General features: G+C 39.9%; 2 protein-coding genes across 2 annotated transcripts in view; one reads left to right on the top strand and one right to left on the bottom strand.

Moving 5' to 3' along the window:
• Positions 1-18,830, bottom strand: part of eipr1 (EARP complex and GARP complex interacting protein 1) — a 41,769-nt gene extending 22,939 nt beyond the window's left edge. Inside the window, exons 1-4 of the mRNA XM_051868528.1 lie at positions 18,627-18,830; positions 18,025-18,108; positions 13,901-14,033; positions 5,930-6,086 (exon numbers count right to left, since the gene is read on the bottom strand). Of these exons, the coding sequence (XP_051724488.1) occupies positions 5,930-6,086; positions 13,901-14,033; positions 18,025-18,108; positions 18,627-18,668 (416 nt within the window). The 5' untranslated portion in view covers positions 18,669-18,830. The remainder of the gene's footprint in view (positions 1-5,929; positions 6,087-13,900; positions 14,034-18,024; positions 18,109-18,626) is intronic.
• trappc12 (trafficking protein particle complex subunit 12) overlaps positions 18,821-24,255 on the top strand; it is a 28,085-nt gene continuing 22,650 nt past the window's right edge. Inside the window, exons 1-2 of the mRNA XM_051868522.1 lie at positions 18,821-18,962; positions 21,818-22,974. Of these exons, the coding sequence (XP_051724482.1) occupies positions 21,838-22,974 (1,137 nt within the window). The 5' untranslated portion in view covers positions 18,821-18,962; positions 21,818-21,837. The remainder of the gene's footprint in view (positions 18,963-21,817; positions 22,975-24,255) is intronic.

Below are 24,255 nucleotides of genomic sequence, written 5' to 3'. Positions count from 1 at the left end.
TGGCTGACTAAGCCAACAACAAGGATAATCTGTTGTTAAAGGATTAGTTCACTTTCAAATGAAAATTAGCCCAAGCTTTACTCACCCTCAAGCCATCCTAGGTGTATCTGACTTTCTTCTTTCTGATGAACACAATCAGAGATATATTAATAAATATCCTGACGTATTCGAGCTTTATAATGGCAGTGAGCGGGATCAACGACTATGACCTGAAGAAAGTTCATCCATCCATCATAAATGTACTCCACACGGCTCAGGGGGGCTAATAAAGGCCCGTCTAAAGCGAAGTGATGCATTTGTGTAAGAAAAAATATCCATATTTAACAAGTTATGAAGTAAAATATCTAGCTTCTGCCAGACTTACGGAAAAAGTTGAATACAGAATATTTTTCATAAGTTGAATATGGAAGGCGGTCTGGAGGAAGCTAGATATTTTACTTTATAACTTGTTAAATATGGATATTTTTCTTACACAAACGCATCACTTCACCTCAGAAGGACTTTATTACCCCCCACCCCACCCCGAAGCCGTGTGGAATACGTTTTGCTTTGGATGGATGAACTTTTTTCAGCTCATACTCGTTGGTCCCGTTCACTGCCATTATAAAGCTCAGATGCGTCAGGATATTTATTAATATAACCCTGATTGTGTTTATCAGAAAGAAGAACGTCATATACATCTAGGATGGCTTGAGGGTGAGTAAAGCTTGGGCTAATTTTCATTTTAAAGTGAACTAATCCTTTAAGCAAGAGCAATCAGTGAGAATGAGGGATATGAGGAAGCAAGACGTGTCGTTCATCTTAAACAGCCGATATCACAACAGCAAACACATTATGGAACTCTCATTGCACACAAAAGAGACAGACATAACCCTGAATCCATACAGACTATATAAATGAATTAAGTGTAAATATGAAAGTCCGTAAAATAAACCTCAATATGATCATCTTTGTGAACCACAGTGCAGCAACTGCATAGTTCTGCTGCTTTATGGTTTACAGTGCAAGGAAAATGAAGTCCTTCTACAACCAATGATCTATTTTGCTCCTTGTCTTCTATTTCATGATTAGATTAGTGCAAATCATACATATAAAATTCCACCAATCGACTTATACCCAAGCTTTGGATCATCAATTACATTTGGGTCTCTACACTGGCTGCCATTAAGTGTTGGTCCTAAATCCATGACTTTCTCTAGCAATGCTGTCAAAGGCCAACCAAACGATTACTGTCACTACACAACCCAGCCACGCTTCTCTGATCAACATCATTCACCCTCACCCAGGTAAGGTACAATTGATCAGGTCACGGCACTATGCTGTTTGACATGCTATCCTTTCTTTATAAGCCATCTTGAAGGTTTTTCAGCTTGATATTACTTTTCCTTCTCATGGTTCCATTTTCTTATCATGGCCTTTTTCCAAATTATCCTCCCAAAGACCAGTCATCTCCAAAAGAATAATGTCAGAGTTTAACTCCAACCCCAATTAAACACACCTGAACCAGCTAATCAAGGTCTAATTAGGCATACTAGAAACTTCAAGGCAGGTGTGTTGAGGCAAGTTGGAGCTAAACTCTGCAGGACAGAGACCCTCCAGGACTGAGACCCTGTCATGACCAATGCGCTAAGGGCCTCGAAGAAAAACTGTGTAAATCCCAAACAACCTTACCTAAATCAGCATACACTTTGCCTACCAGCCCTTTTTCAACAGTCACTGGCCAAATCTTATGCCAGCCATGTGCAGATGCAAGGACCTGGTTTCTGGTCCTGGCTGTTCACCAGCTCTTTCAAAAGTAGAAACACACTCCAGACATCCTCCCCCACCCCAGCATGGGTATCTGGTGTCCTTGTACTACATTAACTTTCTCGCCAGAGATGATAAGGGCAACCGTAGCTTCATAGCTCTGGGGAAAGCTGCTAACCTGCTTACCCAACCACATACACCAACAACAGTCAAAATACCCTTGGGTGCCATGTAGGCCTTGTGCCTTCCAAGCAGACGTGACTGGTTGACTGTTCTCAACCAACCTTTCAGCTTGTGACAGGTGGCCTGAACTGCTGTTGTGGCCTTCAGGCTGCTGCTGAACCATTAAGACCATTGACCTGGACTTTTACACACAGTCCTCCTGTCCTACTGGACAAGGTGGGTAGACAGGTTTTCTAATTTAAAAGACTTCATAATTCACTCTTTTCTCTTCTCTCTGCACTAAAGGTCCCCTATTATGCTCAATTACAGGTTCATAAGTTTGTTTAGGGGTCTACAAGAATAGGTTTACACGAATGTTTGTTTACTGCTTGATGAGGCATACTAGGAGCTTCCAGGCAGGTGTGTTGAGGCAAGTTGGAGCTAAACTCTGCAGGACAGTGGCCCTCCAGGGCCGAGTTTGGAGACTTGGCTTAGAGTGTGTGTCGGAAACATAACGCCCCTTACTATAACCGGCACGTTTCAGCTCTCGGTACTTTAAAAAGGGGATGTAAACACTGTAACTGTAACTACACTAAGGCATCACTTTTGCCATATCAGTTCAAGCCCAAATCCGATAATGACAGTCAAGAGGAACAAGCTGATTCACCTGAACCACCTTGTCAAGCACGACTTGTGCAGGACGTTTCACAGTGGTGGTTTTTATTTGATACCTCTCTTACATTTCAAATGTGATGTTATAAATGCGTAATTTCTCTACATCACGGTAAAAACTGTATGTCCATTAACACGCTGAGCTGCATTGATCCTCACAGCACACAACACAACAAAATGTACTGCTGAGTGCATTAAAATACAATTAAAATACATTTTATTTTATTCTTTTGGAAACAGGGCCTATATTTTTTAATTGCAGCTGTCCTACAACCTACAGCCTATCCCTTACACCTGATCCCCTAATACCTTCTGCAATGCTGTTAGCTGCCTTCACTTCAATCTTACATCACAAGCAGATCGTACAAGGTATCTTGGTGAGGAGAAGTTCTCTTCTCAATAAACTCACTGGGTTTGATCATAAATGTATATGGTTTCTCATATCGCTGTTATGCAGATGACAGACAGCTCTATCTGTTCCTCTACTATCTCGGTTCGAATCTCTGCTTGTCTTTCAGACATCTCAGCCTCGATGAAGAAGTGCCAGCTTTTAGTTTAATCTAAAAAAAAATAAAATAAAAAGCTACTTGCAATCCCAGCCAACCCATCAGTTGATCACAATATTACTGTACAATCGGGTTCCACAATTCTAACGGCAACTAGGACAGCAAGAAGATGGGACTACTGGACAAGGCTGTTGTTTAGCCTTTTGGCCAGCATGACAAAATCTCTGCAGATAATTCTGAACATGACAGTGCATAAAGACTTCAATCATCCAGCAAGGACTCACACACACCCCTCTTGGTCTCACTTTACTGGCTACCTATAGCTGTACTAACATTGGCCTTCAGGACTGATACTGCAAATCCACCGTCCTACTTAAAGGGATAGTTCACCCAAAAATGAAAATGTGATGTTTATCTGCTTACCCCCAGGGCATCCAAGATGTAGGTGACTTTGTTTCTTCAGTAGAACACAAATGATGATTTTTAACTCCAACCGTTGTGGTCTGTCAGTCGTATAATGCATGTCAATGGGAACTCCATCTATAAGAGTAAAAAAAAACATGCACAGACCAATCCAAATTAAACCCTGCGGCTCGTGACGACACATTGATGTCCTAAGACACGAAACGATCGGTTTGTGTGAGAAACCGAACAGTATTTATATCATTTTTTACCTCTAATACACCACTATGTCCAACCTCACCAACCGGATGCTCAAGGCAGTTGGACATAGTGGTGCATTAGAGGTAAAAAAAAAAATGATATAAATACTGTTCGGTTTCTCGCACAAACCGATCGTTTCGTGTCTTAGGACATCAGCGTGTCATCACGAGCCACAGGGTTTCATTTGGATTTGTCTGTGCATGTTCTTATAGACGAAGTTCCCATTGACATGCATAATACGACTGACAGACCGCAACGGTTGGAGTTAAAATCATTTTTGTTAAAATCATAAAATCATCATTTGTGTTCTACTGAAGAAACAAAGTCACCTACATCTTGGATGCCCTGGGGGTAAGCAGATAAACATCAAATTTTCATTTTTGGGTGAACTATCCCTTTAAGTACACTCCTACAAGTATATATTCACTCCCACCATTTATGGTCAGTGAACATGCAGTGCCTGTTGGGTTCTTCACAATCAGGTATAAAGTCGTTTTCTAGAACCTTCCCTCTCTCTGTTTCTCTTTGATAGAATGTGCTACCAACCTCCAACCTCTGCCAAAACCAAAGGCACTTCCTATCCAACCTATTTTTTTTTTTTTAAAACCATTCTTTATTTCTCTACTTTTTCTCATTTCACTTCTGCTCTAGCTAATGTACTAATAAAAGGTTATACTTGAAACCTGCCATTGTGTACTGCAAATATTTTTGACTGTTATAATAGACTGCTTGCAATTTTCTTCAGTAAGTTCTTTGGGTAAAACGTGTTAGATTGTGCCCGCTCTCCTCTACATGTATGTAGCACTTATACAGTAATCAGAGTCGGGGGAAACAATATATCAAATGCTCAAAAGTTGGCTAATTCTCCAGCAAAGACAACAGATGAAAGAAATATCTGCCATGCTGTTCATGGTCATGGATGCATTGGCTAAGAAATGTTCCATCATTATGTCAGTCTCACGTTAGAAGAGCTACATGTGGGTTATTCAGGGTTTATTGTGATTCTGGCATACTGATTCATCACCATGCTATTGTTTATCAAACACTGCGTTTTTATAAGGCGTCTATGTTATAGTTCAAACATTGCAGTTTGTCTAATCAATCTGGCATCTGCTGTTGATGGTCCCGGGGCGGTATATACTGTCCCCTGTCAGACGGATGAATGATGGGGGAAACGAGGTTACCAGGAACATCTTCAATCAAGCAATTTTTGAGGACAGAGTAAAAGGCCGCATTCGTGCTTATGCATATTCAAAGTTGCAAAATGTTGCACCAAGTTTGGCCCCAAAAGTCATCGGTTCTGACTAGGGCTGTCGATTTAACCCGTTAATTAGAGTAATTAGTTACGGTAAAATATAACGCATATAAAACAAGTATATGAATATAAAACAAGTCCAACAAGCCTGAAGAGAACCATTTACTTCACGAATGAATTAGCCGTTAGAATGAATCGAATGAATGAATTAATGAACAACTTAATCATTAAGACATTTACTGCCACTTACTGGCAGTTTTAGTTTCTTATTTAGAGTTCAATAAGACACTAAATTTCTTTTTTTGGTGGTATGGAAAAGAGCAGCTGGGTCATTCTGCATAACATCTGTGTCCACGGAAGAAAAAAAATCTGATGGGTTTAGAACCACATGATGATGAGTAAACCATTTTAATTTTCACATGAACTATTCTTTTAAGCTTTAACTTGGCCATTTATGTTCCAATACAGTGAGTAGGAGATCTCAATTTGTTGAATTTTTTAGTTTAGATGAAGCAAAGATCCATTAGTATGTGTGCAACTCCCTCATCTGATGGATGTGAGTATGATGGCCTGCCATTTGGCAAAACCTTCAAAACACAAGCAGGATTTTTTTCTTCATTCTGTGTTGTGAATTATGGTGCATGAAATAAAGCGTGCAGCTGAGACAAAAGAAATAGGCGGAGGTTGAAAATAAAACCGAACAGATGGGTGCATGAAATACAGTGCAAACAGATTTCTGTAACATCTAGAAAAGAACAGAACAATAGATTGAAGGGAGGCAGAGCCAAAATGCTGCAAGAGACGGAGACAAAGCGAGGCAGAGAGAGAAATGGAAATAAAAGCCATGACGAGAACGATAGCAAAGCTAGGAAAGAGGGAGGCGAATGGGGAAGCTGCAGGGCTAAATCGATAGCGTGTGGCGTACCAGGCCACGCTGCCGTGGGCCGTGTTGTCAAGGTGACAGAGAAGCTCCAAGGTCTGCGGGTTGTTTGATGAATCATCGGGGGACTCGTGGCTGCCTGATTCCCATTCCGGGGGCATCCTCCACACTGCCGCACATGTGAGCACACGGCTCTCAGACGCTGCCGACAGGAAACACACACACAACACACAATCAGAATCTCACATAAGCATGCATATACACAAAACATGCTTAAAAACACATGCACAACAGCTTCAGCTCAACTGTAATCTTGCGCAGACTGAGTGAACACCAACCAAAACTAAATAAAAATGCACACATCACCTACATAAATCATGTGAATAGATTTGATCATATTATTGGAGGGTTAATGTAATATTGGGTAATGAATATGGTTTGTTTCTAATGCATCCTACAGCAGCACATATGAGCAGCACAGGGATGTGCAGCTTTGTTCTCTGTGTAGTGTATACTGCCTCTGGAGGCCAGATCACTTATTGCGCTTTTCATTAAGATTGGTGAAGATCAGTACATATAAACAGAACCTGTCAAAAGTGATGTTTGGAAACATGTTTTTGAAAGAAGTCTCTTCTGCTCACATATATCTCCTCAAAAATACAGTAAAAACAGTAATATTGTGAAATATTACTACAATTGAAAAGATCTGAATTCTATGTGAATATATTGTAAAATGTAATTTATTTCTGTGATCAAAGCTGAATTTTCAGCATCATCACTCCAGTCTTCAGTGTCACATGATCCTTCAGAAATCATCCTAAACATACTGTTATCAGAAAAATAAACCAATAAATAAATAATGTTACTTTGATGTGTGTAAGAATCAGCTAGAGTGCAATCTCATAGTGTTCTTGCTGCCTCTGGTGTAATGGGCACTTTGGGAGATGTCCAGAAATGCATATCAGCACTTTCTGCATCTGCTGAAAACTGTACTGCTAGTTATGGGTTACAGATAAAACCTGTAGGCAACGCTTACACATTTACAACAACATATGGTTTGTGTATTCTCTCAAGTATTTTTTAAAAGTTCATAACTCATACTGTAAAAAAAAATGGCAGTTGTGATTGCGAGAAATTCACTGTAAAAAATACATTGACAATCTTTCCAGTGTTTTACAACTTATAACCATATATCATTAGTGATATAATGTTCAAGGATTCAAGGAAGGTTTATTGTCATTCTGAGATATGACGTAAATAAAGGAACAAAACTATGTACTGAGGTTCCCGTGCCAACAACAAAGAATAAAACACCAAAACCAAGACTAAGTCTAAAAATAAATTAAAACAATAGCACAGTGAAATTTTGTATTGTGGGCAAATAATGCACTTAAAAGGGTCTGTAGTGTGTGGCTACTGTTACAGTGCTTAGAGACGATGATGTATGATTGTTACTGTAAGGGTCTGTGAGTTTGTAAGGCCGCATTTACACTGCAGTCACAAAGACAAAACACCATCAGCATAACATACACGACACTAAAATAATGCAATAAACGTGCTAAATAACAGAATAGAACTGTAAACATCCCAATGAACATTAATGATAACAAACAGGAGAAGAATGTCATGGTTACCGTCGTAACCCTCATTCCCTGATGGAGGGAACAAAGACGTTATGTCGACTAACAAATGGGGTCTCACATGGGAACCTTTGAGGCCAATAGAATTGGCGAGTGGTATTTGCATGCTAAGCGAATCTCCCATACATACAGGTATATAAGATGGCGGCAAGCATCCACTCATTCGGGTTTATGCTGAGGAGCCGAGACAGGATCAGTGGGGTAGTTCAGGGTTGAGGCACGAGGGACATAAGTCACTTACTGGCCCATCCAGACCTAGTCAGTCACTACGACATTATGTCGACTGACGAATGGGGTCCCTATGGAAATCGCCAAATGGATGGGAATGAGGAAGCTCCCTCAATCTCTGGGCTGCCTGTATCAGAGCCACTTTGATGAACATTTGGAGGGATGGGCTGGGTCGCCTTCCTGTGGGAGGCTCAACATTGCAGCCGAGGTGTTGCTTCTGGTTGTGCCAGAGCAGGTTTAGAAGCCACAGGGAGACACCTTTGGTGACGAGCAGACTGGGGGCCAGCCCGCGGCGGCCTGGTGGCGGTGGTATCAAGCTGGGGCAGGATGTGCTTTACGGCCTCCGTCTGCTTCTGGACTGCCAAGAACTGCTGGGAAGAGGTCACCTTGCAAGATAAAAAGGCGTAGAAAAAGCATTGATGGCATTCCATATCTCTGCAAGATTTAGCCAGAGATGGCGTTCCTGGACCACCAAGGTGGATATCGTCTGGCCGAGGGCCCGTGGTGTGACTTTCATTTTACAGGCCTTGGACAGGAGCCGCGGACGGTTCCTCCAGGTGGCGGCACTTTGTGGGCACAAGTGCACTGCAATTATACGCTCCACCTGGGGAATCTCCCCTGGCGGCCCCACCATCGAGGGTAGTAAGAGTGGAGGATGCTTTGGGCAGTGAAAGGTGCCTTCTATGACTTCTGAACCTCTTTGTGCACTTTCAGGAAGGCACTGGGGTGGGAACCGGCTTTGAACCGCGAGCCGCACCCATGAGCCAATCATTCAACCGTGAGCGGACGGGACAAGGTAGAGGGTTCCACTCGAGTCCGGGGAAAACATGACCATCAATTTAGAATCAGATTCACCCAGAAGGGGGAAGCTCAGCCTCATCTTCCTCTCCAGAGGACAATAGCCCTCTCCGATGCAGCTATCAACATCTGATCCTCACCCGGAGAGCCGAATGACACGCTGGGTCCCACCTGGGAAGGACCATCACCCGGCAGCTCGACGGCACACGACACGCTGGAGAAGCGGGAGGTCTGTGGGTTAACCACCCTGTGGTGTGCAGAGGAACCAGGCTGTGTAACAGCAGAGGGGACTCTAGCCTTTACAAGGACGTAGAGTCGCGACCGCAGTGTCGACATGGTCATGTTCTCGCAATAAGGAAATGAACCCTCCACGAACACTGTCTCAGCATGGACGCAGCCCAGACATGTGAGACAGCGATCTTGGCCGTCAGATGAGGGCAGGAAACAAGCGCATCCAGAAACACACATATGGAAAGGCATGTTTAAAAAGACGTTTGCTGTTCGTTTTGCTCTTTTAGGGAAACTGCTCTTTTATGCTGAAGCACCCCGAGGGGAAACGCTGCACTTAACTGTGCAAAACACAGGCGAAACACTGCTGAATGCGCCGTATACACCGGTAAGAGGGCTTACGCTGTCTGTAGAGGTGAACTGGAAGAGTGATCGCTCATTCGGAGAACAACCACTCTGAATGAGGTCATTTTCTCCAACTTCAAAATCGTCCGACATCATTGTTTTACCTTTTTTTGTAAAGGTCGTTTGACTTAGTCTTTGCACGTTCACTTTGTAAACACTCGATCGGTACTTCCATCTACGGCATGCATGACCTTTCCAACATGATCACGTAATGCGTTGCATCACAGAGCAGTGCAAGACAAGCATTTGTGGTTAAAAAGTATATACATTTTTTTTTTTTTTTTTTAGAAAATGGCCGATCATTTCTCTCTTTTTGTCATGTAGAGAGTTTTGAAGCTGCATTAAAACTGCAATTTGGACCTTCAACCCATTGAACCCCAATGAAATTTTAATTCTGAAGTCAACTAATCCTTTAAGTACATACAAAAATAAGAAGAGAAAACAAGTGAAAAGAAGTGTCATCAATTTTACTGTAGATACAAAATGAAAAGAAGAAGTGAATATCTGTCTTCAGTATTTACAGGATTTTTGAACTTCATCCACCACTGCTTAAAGCCTGGGATACACTGCACGATTTTTGCAATCCTTTAAGATCATCACAAATCACACTGTGCGACATGGATCTGCTAAACTTGGGTACGACATGCATGTAAACTGTATGATGACACCTATTGACTCGTAGGCTACGATGCAAGTTTCTATAGAAGAATAAAGCGTCATCAGCATGCGCTAGTGGTTAACAAAAATACCATGTTGAATCACACTTTGGCAGTTGTAATTTTTGCGTGCTGAAAGTAAAAAGGAAGCGGCGAAATAAGAAGGGAAAATAGCTTGAGGTAAGCAGTTTTAAGTTTTAGCGCCATGTCGCATTTTTATTGGCTGGTCAGTAGACGCAGGTCGTAGCAGCAAACACACTGTGCGATGATCATGCTGAATTTCTGACACTGTCAGAAAACTATCGTAGGCTATCTTTGGTCGCAAGACCGGGAAAACAGCCGTCTTTGAACCTCTCTCACTGTACAAAATAGGACCACCGATTAAGAGCCACGATCACAGAAATGACCACGACTGTTTCACGATGCACTCAAAAAACAGTTTATTTAAACGATTTATTTTGATTCAACACCACTCTATCAGGTTTCTGGTTTAAATGTGATTGATTCATGTTAAATTGACTTGAAACGATTACTCTTTGACTTAACTTGACGTTTTCATATTGGAATAACATGTTACAATCAAGTAAACCCAACCAGGACTCAATCAAACAGGATTTTCACTTCCCATCATGCTTTGCAAAGGGGCTGAACTAGGAGTGTAAATATTGAAATAAAGTGTTATTTTAAGCAGTTTTTAGGAAGATGAGAAAATGGAAAGACTTTTTAATGTTTACTGTTCTATTACGTTGGTATTTAAACGTTTCTGTTAATTAATAGTTTTAGGGTTGCCATTGTGGTGAATTGTTGCACTGGTTGAGGACCTGCTAACAAACTTTCAAATTACTTTAATAAGAAAGTAATCACTGTGGTAGTGCTCTGGGTTGCATTTCCCAAAAGCATTGTAAGCCTATGTTGATTGTAAAACCATTGCCACCAGTGGACTTATGATCAATTTAGGCTTTACAATGTTTTTGGTTAAGGCAATTTAGGATGAATCCAGTATCACATCTAGATTTCTAACACAGAACATCACAAAAGTTATATAAATCACAAAATTAAACAAGAAGAATTAATTGTAAAAATCAATGTATATGAAAACAATTTATTATTTATTTATTTATTTATTGCTTTTTATTTATTTTCCAAAACACTGCAAATTAGTTGGGCTGACACTATTAAATTAAGCTGTAAATAAGTTGAATCAACCTTAATAAATTAAGTTGACCCAACGTAAGTACATTAAATTGGAATAACAGAATTGCATAATGCTGAAATAAAGCAACTTAATCATGTGGAAATCCTTTCCATGATTTTTTTATGTTCGTTCAAAGAGTTATTTTTTTGAGTGTGGAAATCTTTCATCTGGGACAGCCAAAAATCGTGCAGTGTATCCCGGGCTTAACTGTGATAAAAATCACTGCAATGCACAGTCACAAACAGCTTACTGGTTTTATAAAATTAGTGTAACAGCAACATGATAAAAGAAAAATAGTTACATTTTGTTATGTAAATAGTTACAGTTTGTTAATGTATAGAGTAATATTCACTAATCCACTAATTGAGCTTGACTTTTTCAATAGTAAAGCTGTTGAAATGTACTGGAGCACAAGTGTACAGCAGCATCAGAATCAGCGCTGTTCTCAGATCAGATAATTCAGCGCTCAGCGCAGCATAAGGTGGCGGGAGGGAGTGATGATGGAGGCAGACTCCGTGCCGCCCGGCTACTCCATTAGCTTGAATGTCACGGTAATTACATTCCTCTTTTGAACTCCACTATGACATCTTGCACATTGGCCTCATCATAATGAAGATGGAAGGAGAAATGAAGAAAAAAAAAAGAAAGTCATATCCTAGTTTTCACTATGTGAACTGTCAGTAACCAGCCACGGGCGTCAGTCTTATAAACACAGGATTTAATTAAAATTTTCACTTTCAATTGTTTCTTCATGTTTGTCTACGTTTTTTAATTGCCTCGAGGCAAGTGCAAGAATGTGTCATATATTGCATTAACAGCCTGTGTGACATGAATGTGAGTGAACTCACAGCACATATACAGTACAGAGTCTTCTGTGAACCGTCACCCGTGATGTTACACTGAAGCAAAATTATTAACAAACAGAAAAACAAGTACAAAACCCTTGTAGATAGCAGAGGAATCATAAATGAAAACATTATGAGCACAACTTGTTGAGAAACTGAGTACTTTAAGACAAGACTCCAAATCAAACCACAACATTTAAAGACATCATAGTCAAAGCTGTTCTAGACAGTAGCAAAATTAAGCTGCCATATAAGATATATTGTTTGATCAAAATATTGAAGCATTACACATATGCAGATGTGGCAATCTCAGAATGCACTGTGATGAGTTTACATTTTTAAAATGGACTTAAAATAGACTATTATAATAGACTACCCCCTCCCACCAAATGCTGGCGTAATGTCTCCCGATCTGGATGAAATATTCTGAACGATATCAATAATCTGACTTGTGATGCAGCCTGGAATTAAACCACCCCATGTTCGTTCGTTGGCCAAAGGAGAACTGTCCCTCCGACTGACCCTGGTTTCTCCCAAGATTTTTTTTTTTTCTCCATTTCTGTCACTGACAAAGTTTGGGTTGCTTTGCTGGAATCACTTAATATTCTGCAATATTAATAATTGACTGCACTGACACTATTGGATGAGATCTGAGCTGGATGATGAGATCACTGTTCTCTACAGAGCTGCTCTATAGATGAATTGAACTCATTCCATAAGAAGCCTTATATAAATAAAGGTGACTTGACTACTATTTTTGAATTATTGGTGCAACAACAGAGTATTCCTGTAGCTCAAACAGTAGAGCGTGGCACTAACACCAAAGTCCTGGGCTTAATTCCCAAGAAAAAACATATAAAATGTGCACTTCAATGTAACATATACCTTCAAATCAAACTAGACTTTAAAACATGAGTGGAAATTACTTGTACAGCCAATTTGACTATGAAAGTTTAAAGGCAGAAACTGAACTTAAATTTTTAAGTTTCATTAGGTGGAATTATTTTAAAGTTTAAGTGATTAAACAAACTGTTACTGAGTGCATCTCTAAAGCTAAAATGAAAAGGCATTCATGAGCCATTTGAATTCTGTAATGTGATGTCTTCTGACTGAAATTATGCATAATAAGACCAGGAATGTGCGTTAAAAAGTGAATACTGTCCAATTTATCTTTAAAGAGCACTTATTATGCTTTTTTACATGTTAAACTTTTTTTAGTGTGTAATGTTGATGTTTGATCATGAAAAAGCTTATTATTCTTCTCTATATCAGTGTCAGTGTTTCTGAAACGCCTCCATCTTGAGTTTTCTTCACAATATTCCTCATTTAAATAATTCATATGCAGAATAAAGGGGCGGGGCCTGGTTGAGTTAGTTAGTAGTGTGTTGAAACTGGCGGTTATGGTAAGGGGCGGGACATTTCCCAAACACCAATCACAACACACCGCTCCAGCCGACCAATCAGAGCACATTGTGCTTTTCAGAAGGAGGGGCTTCATAGAGACAGGAACTAAACAGAGCGTTACTGACAGACTGGGAAGAGAGGAGCTGAACAATGGAGAATATGAGGAAAATAATCAACCTGTTCTAGTAGAGCCAACATCAAGACTTTGAAAGGTCATAATTGGTCCTCTTCAAGAGTTCAAACATGTCGGTCTCTTGTGTGTTTTCCTACACTCTTAAAAATTAAAGTTCTCACAGAAATGCCATAGAAGAAACATTTTTGGTTCCCCAAAAAACCTTTCAGTGAGCAGTTGTTAAAGAACCATGTTTTTCTTAGTGTGAAGAACAGTTTTATAATCTAAAGAACTATAAAGAACCTTTTTGTGCAGTTGAAGGATTGATGGATGTTAAAGTGTCTTCATGGAACCACTGATGCCAATAACGAACCTTGGTTTTTAAGACTCTAGTCAGTTGGCAGAAAACTTGCACATTTCTGTGATCGGTTGCTCAACGTGAACATCTGTAGGCAGTCGTAAAACACAAACTATGTGTGTACATGTGAGGAAGAGAAGGACTCACTCTTGTTGTAGCATGTGGTCAGCACTGCCTTGTCTGCAGGGCTGCCGCTGATGTGCCATATCTCACCAGCATCGTGCAGGAGAACGCTCTTATTAATCATATTATTCTCATCATCAAAGTCAATGATGTGAATCTGCGGAAGAGAAAAAAAAAGCACAGCGCTGAGGCAGTTAAAAGAGCTGGGACTTCACTCGCAGATATTTACTTCAATATGACAGAAAATGAAATCTCGAACGCTTTTTAACTTCACACACTCCTGACACTGATTTCCCAGCTTTGAAGTGACTTTTGAATCTTCTGAACTTATGTTAGATGCATAAAAGTTACGCGAAGCATCACACATTTCAAGAGTTATTATTTTACTGAGAGACTGCAGGTGCACTGTGGGTAATATTCTACTCTAAGTGATTTCATTGTGTGCATAGAGCAATTGTGTAGACTTCACAAAATCCTGTTCAAAAACAAAAATACTTCTAATCTGTGTTTTTGTCCTGTGAAGTGAAGTCCACTATATGGAGAAAAATCCTGGAATGCTTTCCTCAAAAAGAAGAATTTTGTCAGTTATATAGTTGTTATAATTGTTATATTGTATAGTTCAGTATTTATGTTAGTTTAGTAGTTCACTTTTCACACATACGCGAGGGTCAGTGCGCGGCGTGAATTTCGTCATCACAAGAGTACGCACACCGCCGGATTTTTGTAACCGCGCATACTTTGTACGAGCAGGTCAAACATGTGCATTTAATTTTTTTTGCAGTAATTAGTTTATCCACAAGGTGGCAGCCGTGCCCTGAGGGCGTCGATTCACAAGGAAAACCTGCATAAACATAACAGACGGGAACACATGCAAGCTACAGCGACGATGGAGGCCTACATAGACGAGAGATTGTGTGAAGAGGTCAGAAAGTACCCTCATTTGTACAACTCTAGCATGAAAGAATTCAAAGATGTTTACATGGGCTGTGACTCCGAGAGATTGCTCAAACCTGCGCAAGCGCCTGTGCATGCGTATGAGTCAAGTGAAGTATACTTTGCAAGGCTGTGCGTTGGACCATGCGTATACACTAGCAAATGTGTAAAAAGAAACGAGGTGTACCCAGGGCTTGAGAAAGAGAGAGCGCATGCATATGTGAGGGCATCTCTGCCTTTCAGGCTGCTGAAAGTTGGAGAGGAAGCCATTAACCTTGGGTTGGACTGCACTGAAGGAGAATTATTAGGCAACGTTATAATTTTATGGAGGGAAGTAATACAAATAAATTCCAATGGCTGGACAGGATAATTGGAGGCATTGGAAGGTTCTGTAATGAGCGCTGGGGTTGGAGAGACTCTTCGTGATTTATCAGCCTGTGCTCTACAGATGCCGCGTGAATGATCACATGGACCTCGTCTCTTGCCGTAGTCATTATGTGAAGGAGGTGTCAGGGGCTCAGGTAGAGAACGGCCTCCATTTTAGCTTCACTCATGCCCAGCTCTCGACCTGAGGACGCTGGTGAAGTGTCGGATCAGTAATGACACACAGGCCTCGGTGTGTGTCGCTCGAGGGCTGAAGGAAATGACCTGCTGCAAGTGCTTTTGATCACAGCAAATAATCATTTTGATACTGTATATGCTTAAAACAAGAAAAAAAAAACTATTTGGCAGCTTCCAAATGAGAAAATCCGATGGCTCAGTGAGGCCTTCATAGCCAGCAATGACATTTCCTCTCTCAAGATCCATTAATGTACTAAAAAAATATTTAATAATATTTTTGGTGCGCCAAAAAAAACAAAATAACGACTTTTTAACAATATCTAATGATGGCCGATTTCAAAACACTGCTTCATGAAGCTTCGGAGCGTTATGAATCAGCGGTTCGGAGCACCAAAGTCACGTGATTTCAGCAGTTTGGCGGTTTGACACACGATCCGAATCATGATTCGACACGCTGATTCATAACGCTCCGAAGCTTCATGAAGCAGTGTTTTGAAATCGGCCATCACTATATAAGTCGTTATTTTGTTTTTTTGGCGCACCAAAAATATTCTCGTCGCTTTATAATATTAATATTGAACCACTGTACTCACATGAACTGATTTAAATATGTTTTTAGTACATTAATGGATCTTGAGAGAGGAAATGTCATTGCTGGCTATGGCAGGCCTCACTGAGCCATCGGATTTCATCAAAAATATCTCAATTTGTGTTCTGAAGATGAATGAAGGTCTTACGGGTGTGGAACGACATGAGGGTGAGTAATAAATGACATTATTTTCATTTTTGGGTGAACTAACCCTTTAAGCCTTGTCTGTGAAACGGTATTATTGTAACATGTAGTTCTATGTCGGTTTAGTTTCATCGTGTTTTCATGTTCCCTGTTCTGCTTTGCCTGAGTTCTGTTACCTAATTAGTTTCCTTGATTATTAATTAGCTCTTATTAATTAGCTCTACACCTGTTCTGTTTTACCTTGATTGCTCTGTCTGTGTATTTAAGCCCTTAGTTTCCTCAGCTCATTGTCCGGTATTGCTTGTGCTATTCATGGTTGTATAATCTTTCTCCTAAGTTTACCTGTGCTCGTTGGATTTAATTATTAAAGTCTTTTTCCTTGAATCTCGATTGTTGTGCGCTTCACTATAAGAGGAATGTAAACAGTTTCTGATGAGCACGACTCTATCATCTTAAAGGCTAAGAATCTCAAAATCTGTTTGCAGACAGTCACTATTAAAGGCGACATATCATACATTTTCCATATTTAAGTGCTATAATCGGGTCCCCGGTGCATCTACTGGGTTGTCCTGAAAAAGGAGAACCCAGTAACTTTGTTTTGGCAAGCCTTTCTCTGCAAGAATGTGAAAAAATGAGCCACTCAGATTTCACTCCTCTAGTGACGTAGGAAGGGGATCTTATTATAATATTACCACCCCTTAATCTGCACGTTTCCACCCACGGCGCCGCCATTTTGTTTTCGCAAGCGACAGCGGTGTACCAGTTCTAACGCCATGGCAAAAGTTGGATCAAAGCAATGCTAACTGTTCTGTGGTTGGCTGCACAGACGAGCACTGAACACTATTTAGAGTCTCGTTAGCTTGGATAGCCTGAAGTTGACCCTGGCAAGATCGATTGATAAAAAAGGAGCGATATTTTCGAAAAAATATTAGAGCATTCACAGCATTTGATAGCAATCATAAACGTTAGCCTGGTGTGTATGACTCTGATTGGCAAACAGCTACGCTATGTATAGTGAGCGTCCATATGGGTTTAGCACAAAAGATTAACGTGACGGCACATGCTAGTGGATGAGTTGAATCAACTCCACAGCAACTACATAAATTTATCCACTAACCATTCAGAAACATCTAAAAGTTGTAACTTCTTCCTGAGTCTCTCCATCAGTGTCGACTCCGGTTTGAACAATGTAAGGCTGAACACCGTTACTGACAATCCTCATTTTGGCTGCGTGAGATTCTCCAGCTTTGTTGTTGTTGAGCTGTTAAAGCTCCGCCCTCTTCTGGAAAGGGGGCCGGGAGCAGCAGCTCATTTGCATTTAAAGGGACACACACAAAAACGGCGTGTTTTTGCTCACACCTAAATAGGGGCAAATTTGACAAGCTATAATAAATGATCTGTGGGGGATTTTGAGCTGAAACTTCACAGACACATTCTGGAGACACCAGAGACTTATATTACATCTTGTGAAAGGAGCATTATAAGTCCCCTTTAATAACTAATTACTCATGAAGAGTCATGAATTACACCTTGACATGCACTAAAACTGCCTCCGTGTCCTAACAAGGGCTGATGTAACAAAACAACAAGTGATAAACGCTTTCTCTCACATGTTAATCTGTGATTTGGTCCTAACCTGCCACGACTGAGATTCAGATGTTTTGTTGTGCTGTATTTCTGTGGTATCGTCCTAACATTAGTTAGTGTATTATGAAATTAACAATAAATATGAAACTAAAGAGATCTGTTCTGCATATTAAGGTGAATTCGGAGTGATTGGGACACTTTCTGCCATTGAGACGACTGAACCCAATCATCCTGAATTCCCCCTGTGTAACATCAGCCCTGGCATCATTACAGCAAATATGAGGATTCAAGATAAATCCACAGCATATACCATCCCATGTGTACATTCACTCACCTGGTTATCAAATTTGAGTGACTGTGTGCCCACTAGAAACCTGATGGCATCTGTCTCAGCTGTCTGAGCTGTCAGTGCACGCGCCTGAAAACATGCGGAGAAGAAGACAGCCCATGCATTAATCATACACAGCCAAAATACACAAAAATACAATACATTTGTGACACAAAATGCCTGCGAGCTGCTACCTACCTAGACTGCATTTCTGGGTATCATAGGTGGGTTCATTAGTATGTTTTCTTGATCATGTTTTGGTTGTTACCAAAACAACCTGCCATGTTTTTTAATATATGTGTTTGTATTTAGTAATATGCACCTTCTCTTTTATTTTTGCCATGACATATACAATATAAAAATGGCAATCTTAGTATATGTAAGTGTTATGGTAGCCTGTCCTACCATCTGCTTCCATACTTATACAGTGTTTATAATAGATATTTGGAACGGACGGGACATATCTCTCTATTTGTCATGTTTAATACAAAATCATGCCTTAATAACCGCCTGATATTAAACATATTACAAACATAGGTACCAGTTCATAATGTATCTATATGATATTGTTGTGTGTAAGAATGAAAAGGTAAACAGAGATACAGTACCTGAAACTCCAGGCCATAAATAACCGGTGCATCATCCTCCATCTTCAGTCATTCATTTATGATTTAATTCAGAGTAAAACATTCTTCTGTTTATCAAATACTAATGACATGTACAGCAGTTCCGCGAAAGTAAAATAAGATTTACGAAAGCGGCGTACGCAACTCGCGTAACTCTGTTCTCTGTGAGTTCGAGCGTTGTGTTTGTGAACGGAAGTGTTTTCGAGAATTCCAGCCTCCTCCGTAGCGCAGATGTTTGACACCTTTCGCACACCGTAGGGTTCTCATGCGCATGCGTGTGTTTACACTGCTGTCATCACAGCGTTCATTTCACTGAAGGTAAAATCATGTTTTTACTATTTTATTATAATATAGTGTTCTCTCTGTGCGTTAGTATTGTGAAGAATATGACGGTCTCCTGAATGTCAATTCAGCAGTTATTGTATTTTAGTCTTCAATCATCATGTTGTTGATACAGAGCTCTTCAGACATGAGGATATTATTGATAAACTGTTTTAATCTTGTGTCTGTACTAGTTTTACCCTCAAAAATGTTTTGGTTTCTATCATTGTTTATATAATGAGTCCATGGAGCTCATTTGACATTCTGTCATTCTTATTATTCGAAAACGACAAAGGTTCAAGGGTTTTTTATTATTATTAAAAAAAGATAAACGCATTTTTGTCAATTCATATTTCTCTGTTATTTAGTCAGATTATTTGTGTTATGAGTAATAATATAAATGAACGTTTTCTTAAATATTATTATATTTTAAAAAAACTGTACTTGCAGATAATATAATATTAATTAAATACTTAAAGAGAGTAAACTTTAATGATTATGTATGCTTGTAAAAAAAAGTGCACTTTGCAATAATGTCAAATGAAAATTTTTACTTGAAAGTACATTTTAAATCATTATGTTTTAATAAACGATGTCAGGGTTGGGGAACGTTACTTTTAAGAGCAATGCATTACAATATTGCACAAGTCAGAGAGATTTACAACTAATTAGAATTACAATATAACGGGAGAGCGGTCAGTCAATACATGAAACAAACTAACTTACGTTACTTATTTGAAAAAGTGACTCAGATATATTAAAGGGTTAGTTCACCCAAAAATGAAAATAATGTAATTTAATACTCACCCTCATGTCGTTCCACACCCGTAAGACCTTCGTTCATCTTCAGAACACAAATTAAGATATTTTTGATGAAATCCGATGGCTCAGTGAGGCCTGCATAGCCAGCAATGACATTTCCTCTCTCAAGATCCATTAATGTACTAAAAACATATTTAAATCAGTTCATGTGAGTACAGTGGTTCAATATTAATATTATAAAGCCACGAGAATATTTTTTGTGCGCCAAAAAATGACTTTTTAACAATATCTAGTGATGGCCGATTTCAAAACACTGCTTCATGAAGCTTCAGAGCGTTATGAATCTTTTGAGTCGAATCATGATTCGGATCGCGTGTCAAACCACCATACTGCTGAAATCACGTGACTTTGGCGCTCCGAACCGCTGATTCGATTTGTAAAGCTCTGAAGCTTCATGAAGCAGTGTTTTGAAATCGGCCATCATTAGATATTGTTAAAAAGTCCTTATTTTGTTTTTTTTAGTGCACCAAAAATATTCTCGTGGCTTTATAATATTAATATTGAACCACTGTACTCACATGAACTGATTTAAATATGTTTTTAGTACATTAATGGATCTTGAGAGAGGAAATGTCATTGCTGGCTATGGAGGCCTCACTGAGCCATCGGATTTCATCAAAAATATCTTAATTTGCGTTCCGAAGATGAATGAAGGTCTTACGGGTGTGGAACGACATGAGGGAGAGTAATAAATGACATTATTTTCCTTTTTGGGTGAACTAACCCTTTAATGTAAGTTGAAAAGTATAATGCGTTACTTTACTTGAAAAAAGTAATCTGATTACGTAACTTGCATTACATGTAATGCGTTACCCTCAACACTGCTTGTTATGCTTTTAAAGGGGTCATGAACTGCGTTGTTTTATAATATTTCTTGGGGTGCACTTATAATGTTAGTATGCTTTTTACATCAAAGTTGTCATAATTCAGAAATAAAAGGCATTTTTCTACCCTGATTTTATCCTCTGATTTGAACGCTCTGTTTTAAGGGGCGTGTCTGCTGTGAGACTTCAGTGTAAACGCCCACTGCTGTGATTGGATAACATCTTTCTATTTGAAATAGCCAAGTATTACTCTCTTGAAAACTTTTAACACCTTTTTTACTATTACAGCTCTCAAGGTTAAAGGTGAACAGTGTTGATTATAGCATTACATTTAGATCTATGGTATTATATTTAGATCGTGGCATGAAAGGTTGCAGTGATGAACATTGTAGTCGATCACAGACATGTTGTTGAGCTCATGAAAGCAGTGATCTCGTCATTGAAACTCAATTTCTGCACTCTAACGAATGCTTTCATCATAACTAACAGTGCAAACACGATGTAATTAAGAGATTCGTTGAGTAAAATAGGAGTTTTGAGTCCAGAACTCAGTCACTGATAAACTCGTGCTGTTTGATTGACAGCTCCAGCGATTGTAAAGGGAGCGTTCTTTGACCTCTTATATATCAAAAGCTCAAGGAAAAGTTGATTTCTCAATTCATGACCCCTTTAAAGAAGTTCACTTATTTTAATGTTGACTAACATACTAAGCACATGTAAAGTGTTTGATTTTAATTTAATTTTAACTGTAACATGTTATTCAGCATTATACATTTAAAGTTAATATATTTTAAATACTAAAGTGGAACTTCATCATTACAAATGTCTAATTACAAATATATTCAAATGCATGACATACAAGTATGACATTAAAGTATATTTTAGTTTATCATACATGCTTGTCAGTGCAATTTAACCATATTTCACAGACAATAGAATTAATTATGAAATTACATAAATTTGTAATTAAGTGGGTCAAAACATTCATCTAATTGTATTTAGTATACATTTAAGCTATAATACATTTTAATTAAATGGTAAATATCATGCAGTTAAGTGTCTCAAAACATTACTTTCAGTTCACACTTAAGTATATCATATCTGTAATAAGAATGCTAAAGTGTACTTCTTTTTCACAGTGTTTATGTGACTATAATTTTTTAGCCTGATTGATTGATCTCTGTTTTGTGTGACTGGGAATCACAGGGAATATCCAGGCTGGAGTCATGGACAGTAGTGAAGGTCCGGCTCACAGGCCTGTTACACTGGATATAGATGGAGCTGGTGAGACTCTAGAAGCCTCTGTCCCGCCCCAGACCGACCCAGCAGAAACATCTTTCCAAGAGGAGAGCATCGACCTGGACGCCGAAGCGTTCACGTCACCGCAGGATGACAGCACTCACTCTGTGAGCTTAATGGACAAGCTGAACGACCAGATGATGGAGAGCGTGATGATCTCAGACTCCCCCAACAGCGAGGAAGAGGACGTCGTTCCCATCGACTCACTTTTGGGCCAGAATGAAGATGAGGATGTGCTGGAGTCCAAAACACCGGATGGAGATACAGAAGAGCGAAAAGACAACAGTGCTGCTGAACCTGAGGAGACATCAGAGCCTTCATTGGAAGAAGAGAATGAAGAGAAGATTGTACAGACGGATGACAAAAGGGAAATTGTTCCCCCAGACGACCCAAACCCAGAGTCTCCCAAAGCTCAGGAGACGGTGCTTGAGATAAATATGGATACGTCCCCCAAAGAGGAGCCTGTCCCGGTGTGTACTATCTTCAGCCAGGCTGTGCAACCCAAAGCTCAAGCCCTGATACCCGACGGCTTTCAGCCCACACTAGTAAAATCTCCCAGTTTTACCATCGGCAGCTCAGAAACCCCAAACAAACTCATTCCTCAAGTGTGCCAGCCCAGTCCCAGCCTCAGTAAGTTCTTCACAGACAACGCCGTGGTCAACCCTGCCTCGGACTTCTTCGATTCATTCACGACATCCACCTCTTTCATATCAATCAGCAACCCAAATGCAGAGCTGCCCAAGACGGCTACCACTCCAGAATCTCCGCCGGCCCCCGGGCCCCAGGAAGCTGTGCCGACCAGCACGTACTTCACCCCAGTTGCTACAAAACTGCAAGTAAGCCCTACGGAGCCCGTGAACAAGCTCCAGGCCGTGTTCTCAAGCGGCGACGACCCTTTCGCATGTGCCCTGATCACCAGCGAGCTGGATAAGCGCTATGATGCCTGGCTTCCCTCAGAAGACACCAGGAAAGTTCTGATATCAGTGGCCACACAGCAGATCAGTCCTGTTCAGATAGACAGAGAGCAGCTGGCCATGCCTGGACTCAGGTTTGACAACCTACAGGTCAGTGCAATTGTAATATGGTGCATGTTGTGTTCCAAACAAAAACAGCATGCAGATTTGATACGAAATAAGATTATATAATGACAGAATTTTATTATATTTTAGGTGTTCCTTTAAAGTCCACATGAATTCAGAAGTCGAGTTTTGTGCCTTTGGGCCCTATTTTAACGATCTAACCTCATGGTCTGAAGTACAGGTGCACTTAAGGTGTGACCGAATCCACTTTTGCTAGTTTAACGACGGAAAAATGGTCGGCGAATGGCCAGGCGTATGGACCAAAAGGGTTGTACCTAGTCTCTTAATGAGTCATGGGTGTGTTTTGGGCATAACGTGCAATAAACCAATCAGAGTCTCATCTCCCATTCCCTTTAAAAGCCAGTTGCGCCTGCGCCATGGCGGACTCGCTATTTACATGGTGGAATTTGCAAGTGGAAAGACTGAACGCTTATCCAGAGAGGAATCCTTTTAATATTTAAAAATGTTTGTGTGCTGCTGCGCGTCCCTGTGTGTGTAATAAGGAGAGTGTACACGTGTTGTGCACCCACCTATAGGCGCATATTACTAACACGCTCTTTAAATAACAAAAAAAATACTGCAGGTTTTAGTTGGTCAATGGTGCAGTCATGTTCAGTTCCTCAAAATAGCAACACGCCAACAATGCACCTGAACACACCTCGTTTTCAGACCAGCACACCCATGGGTGAACAGATGGGCGCAAGTGCATTTGCTGTTTAAACAATGTGTTATTATTTTCACAGGACCTGAAAATAATAACTGCGTCAGGCTGACACTAGCAAAAAACACTTGCGTCGTGCCTGCCGTCACATTGTGCCGGGTGTATGATAGGGCCCTTTGAGTCCTCATCTATTATAGGCTGATATGTTACATTTAGGGTTACTTTAGCGTAACTAAAGGCTAAAAAAGGCTTTTCATGCACCTCACCTTAACTTTCTGTTTCCGTTTAAAATACGTGAGGGCTACCATGTTTGAAAGGATTTTAAAGACATTAATACTTTTATTCGGCAAGGATGCATTAAATTGGTCAAAAATGACAGTAAAGGCTTTTACATTGTTGCAAATAATTTTTATTTAAAATAAAGGCTGTTCTTTTGAGCTTTCTGTTCTTTAAAGAATCTTGAAAAAAATATTAAAAGTGTCTGCAGTGAATAAAGTATTAAGTATTAAAGAATAAGTATTAAAAGTAACTGCAGTGAATAAAAGTGAAGACATGGTGAATTGGGCTGGGACAATAAATCGTTGAATCACAAATCGAGAAATGAT

This window comes from Ctenopharyngodon idella, chromosome 17, assembly GCF_019924925.1.
Source record: "Ctenopharyngodon idella isolate HZGC_01 chromosome 17, HZGC01, whole genome shotgun sequence".
Taxonomy (NCBI): domain Eukaryota; kingdom Metazoa; phylum Chordata; class Actinopteri; order Cypriniformes; family Xenocyprididae; genus Ctenopharyngodon; species Ctenopharyngodon idella.
Note: the sequence above shows the minus strand (reverse complement) of the source record. Positions and strands in the feature narration are given on the sequence as shown.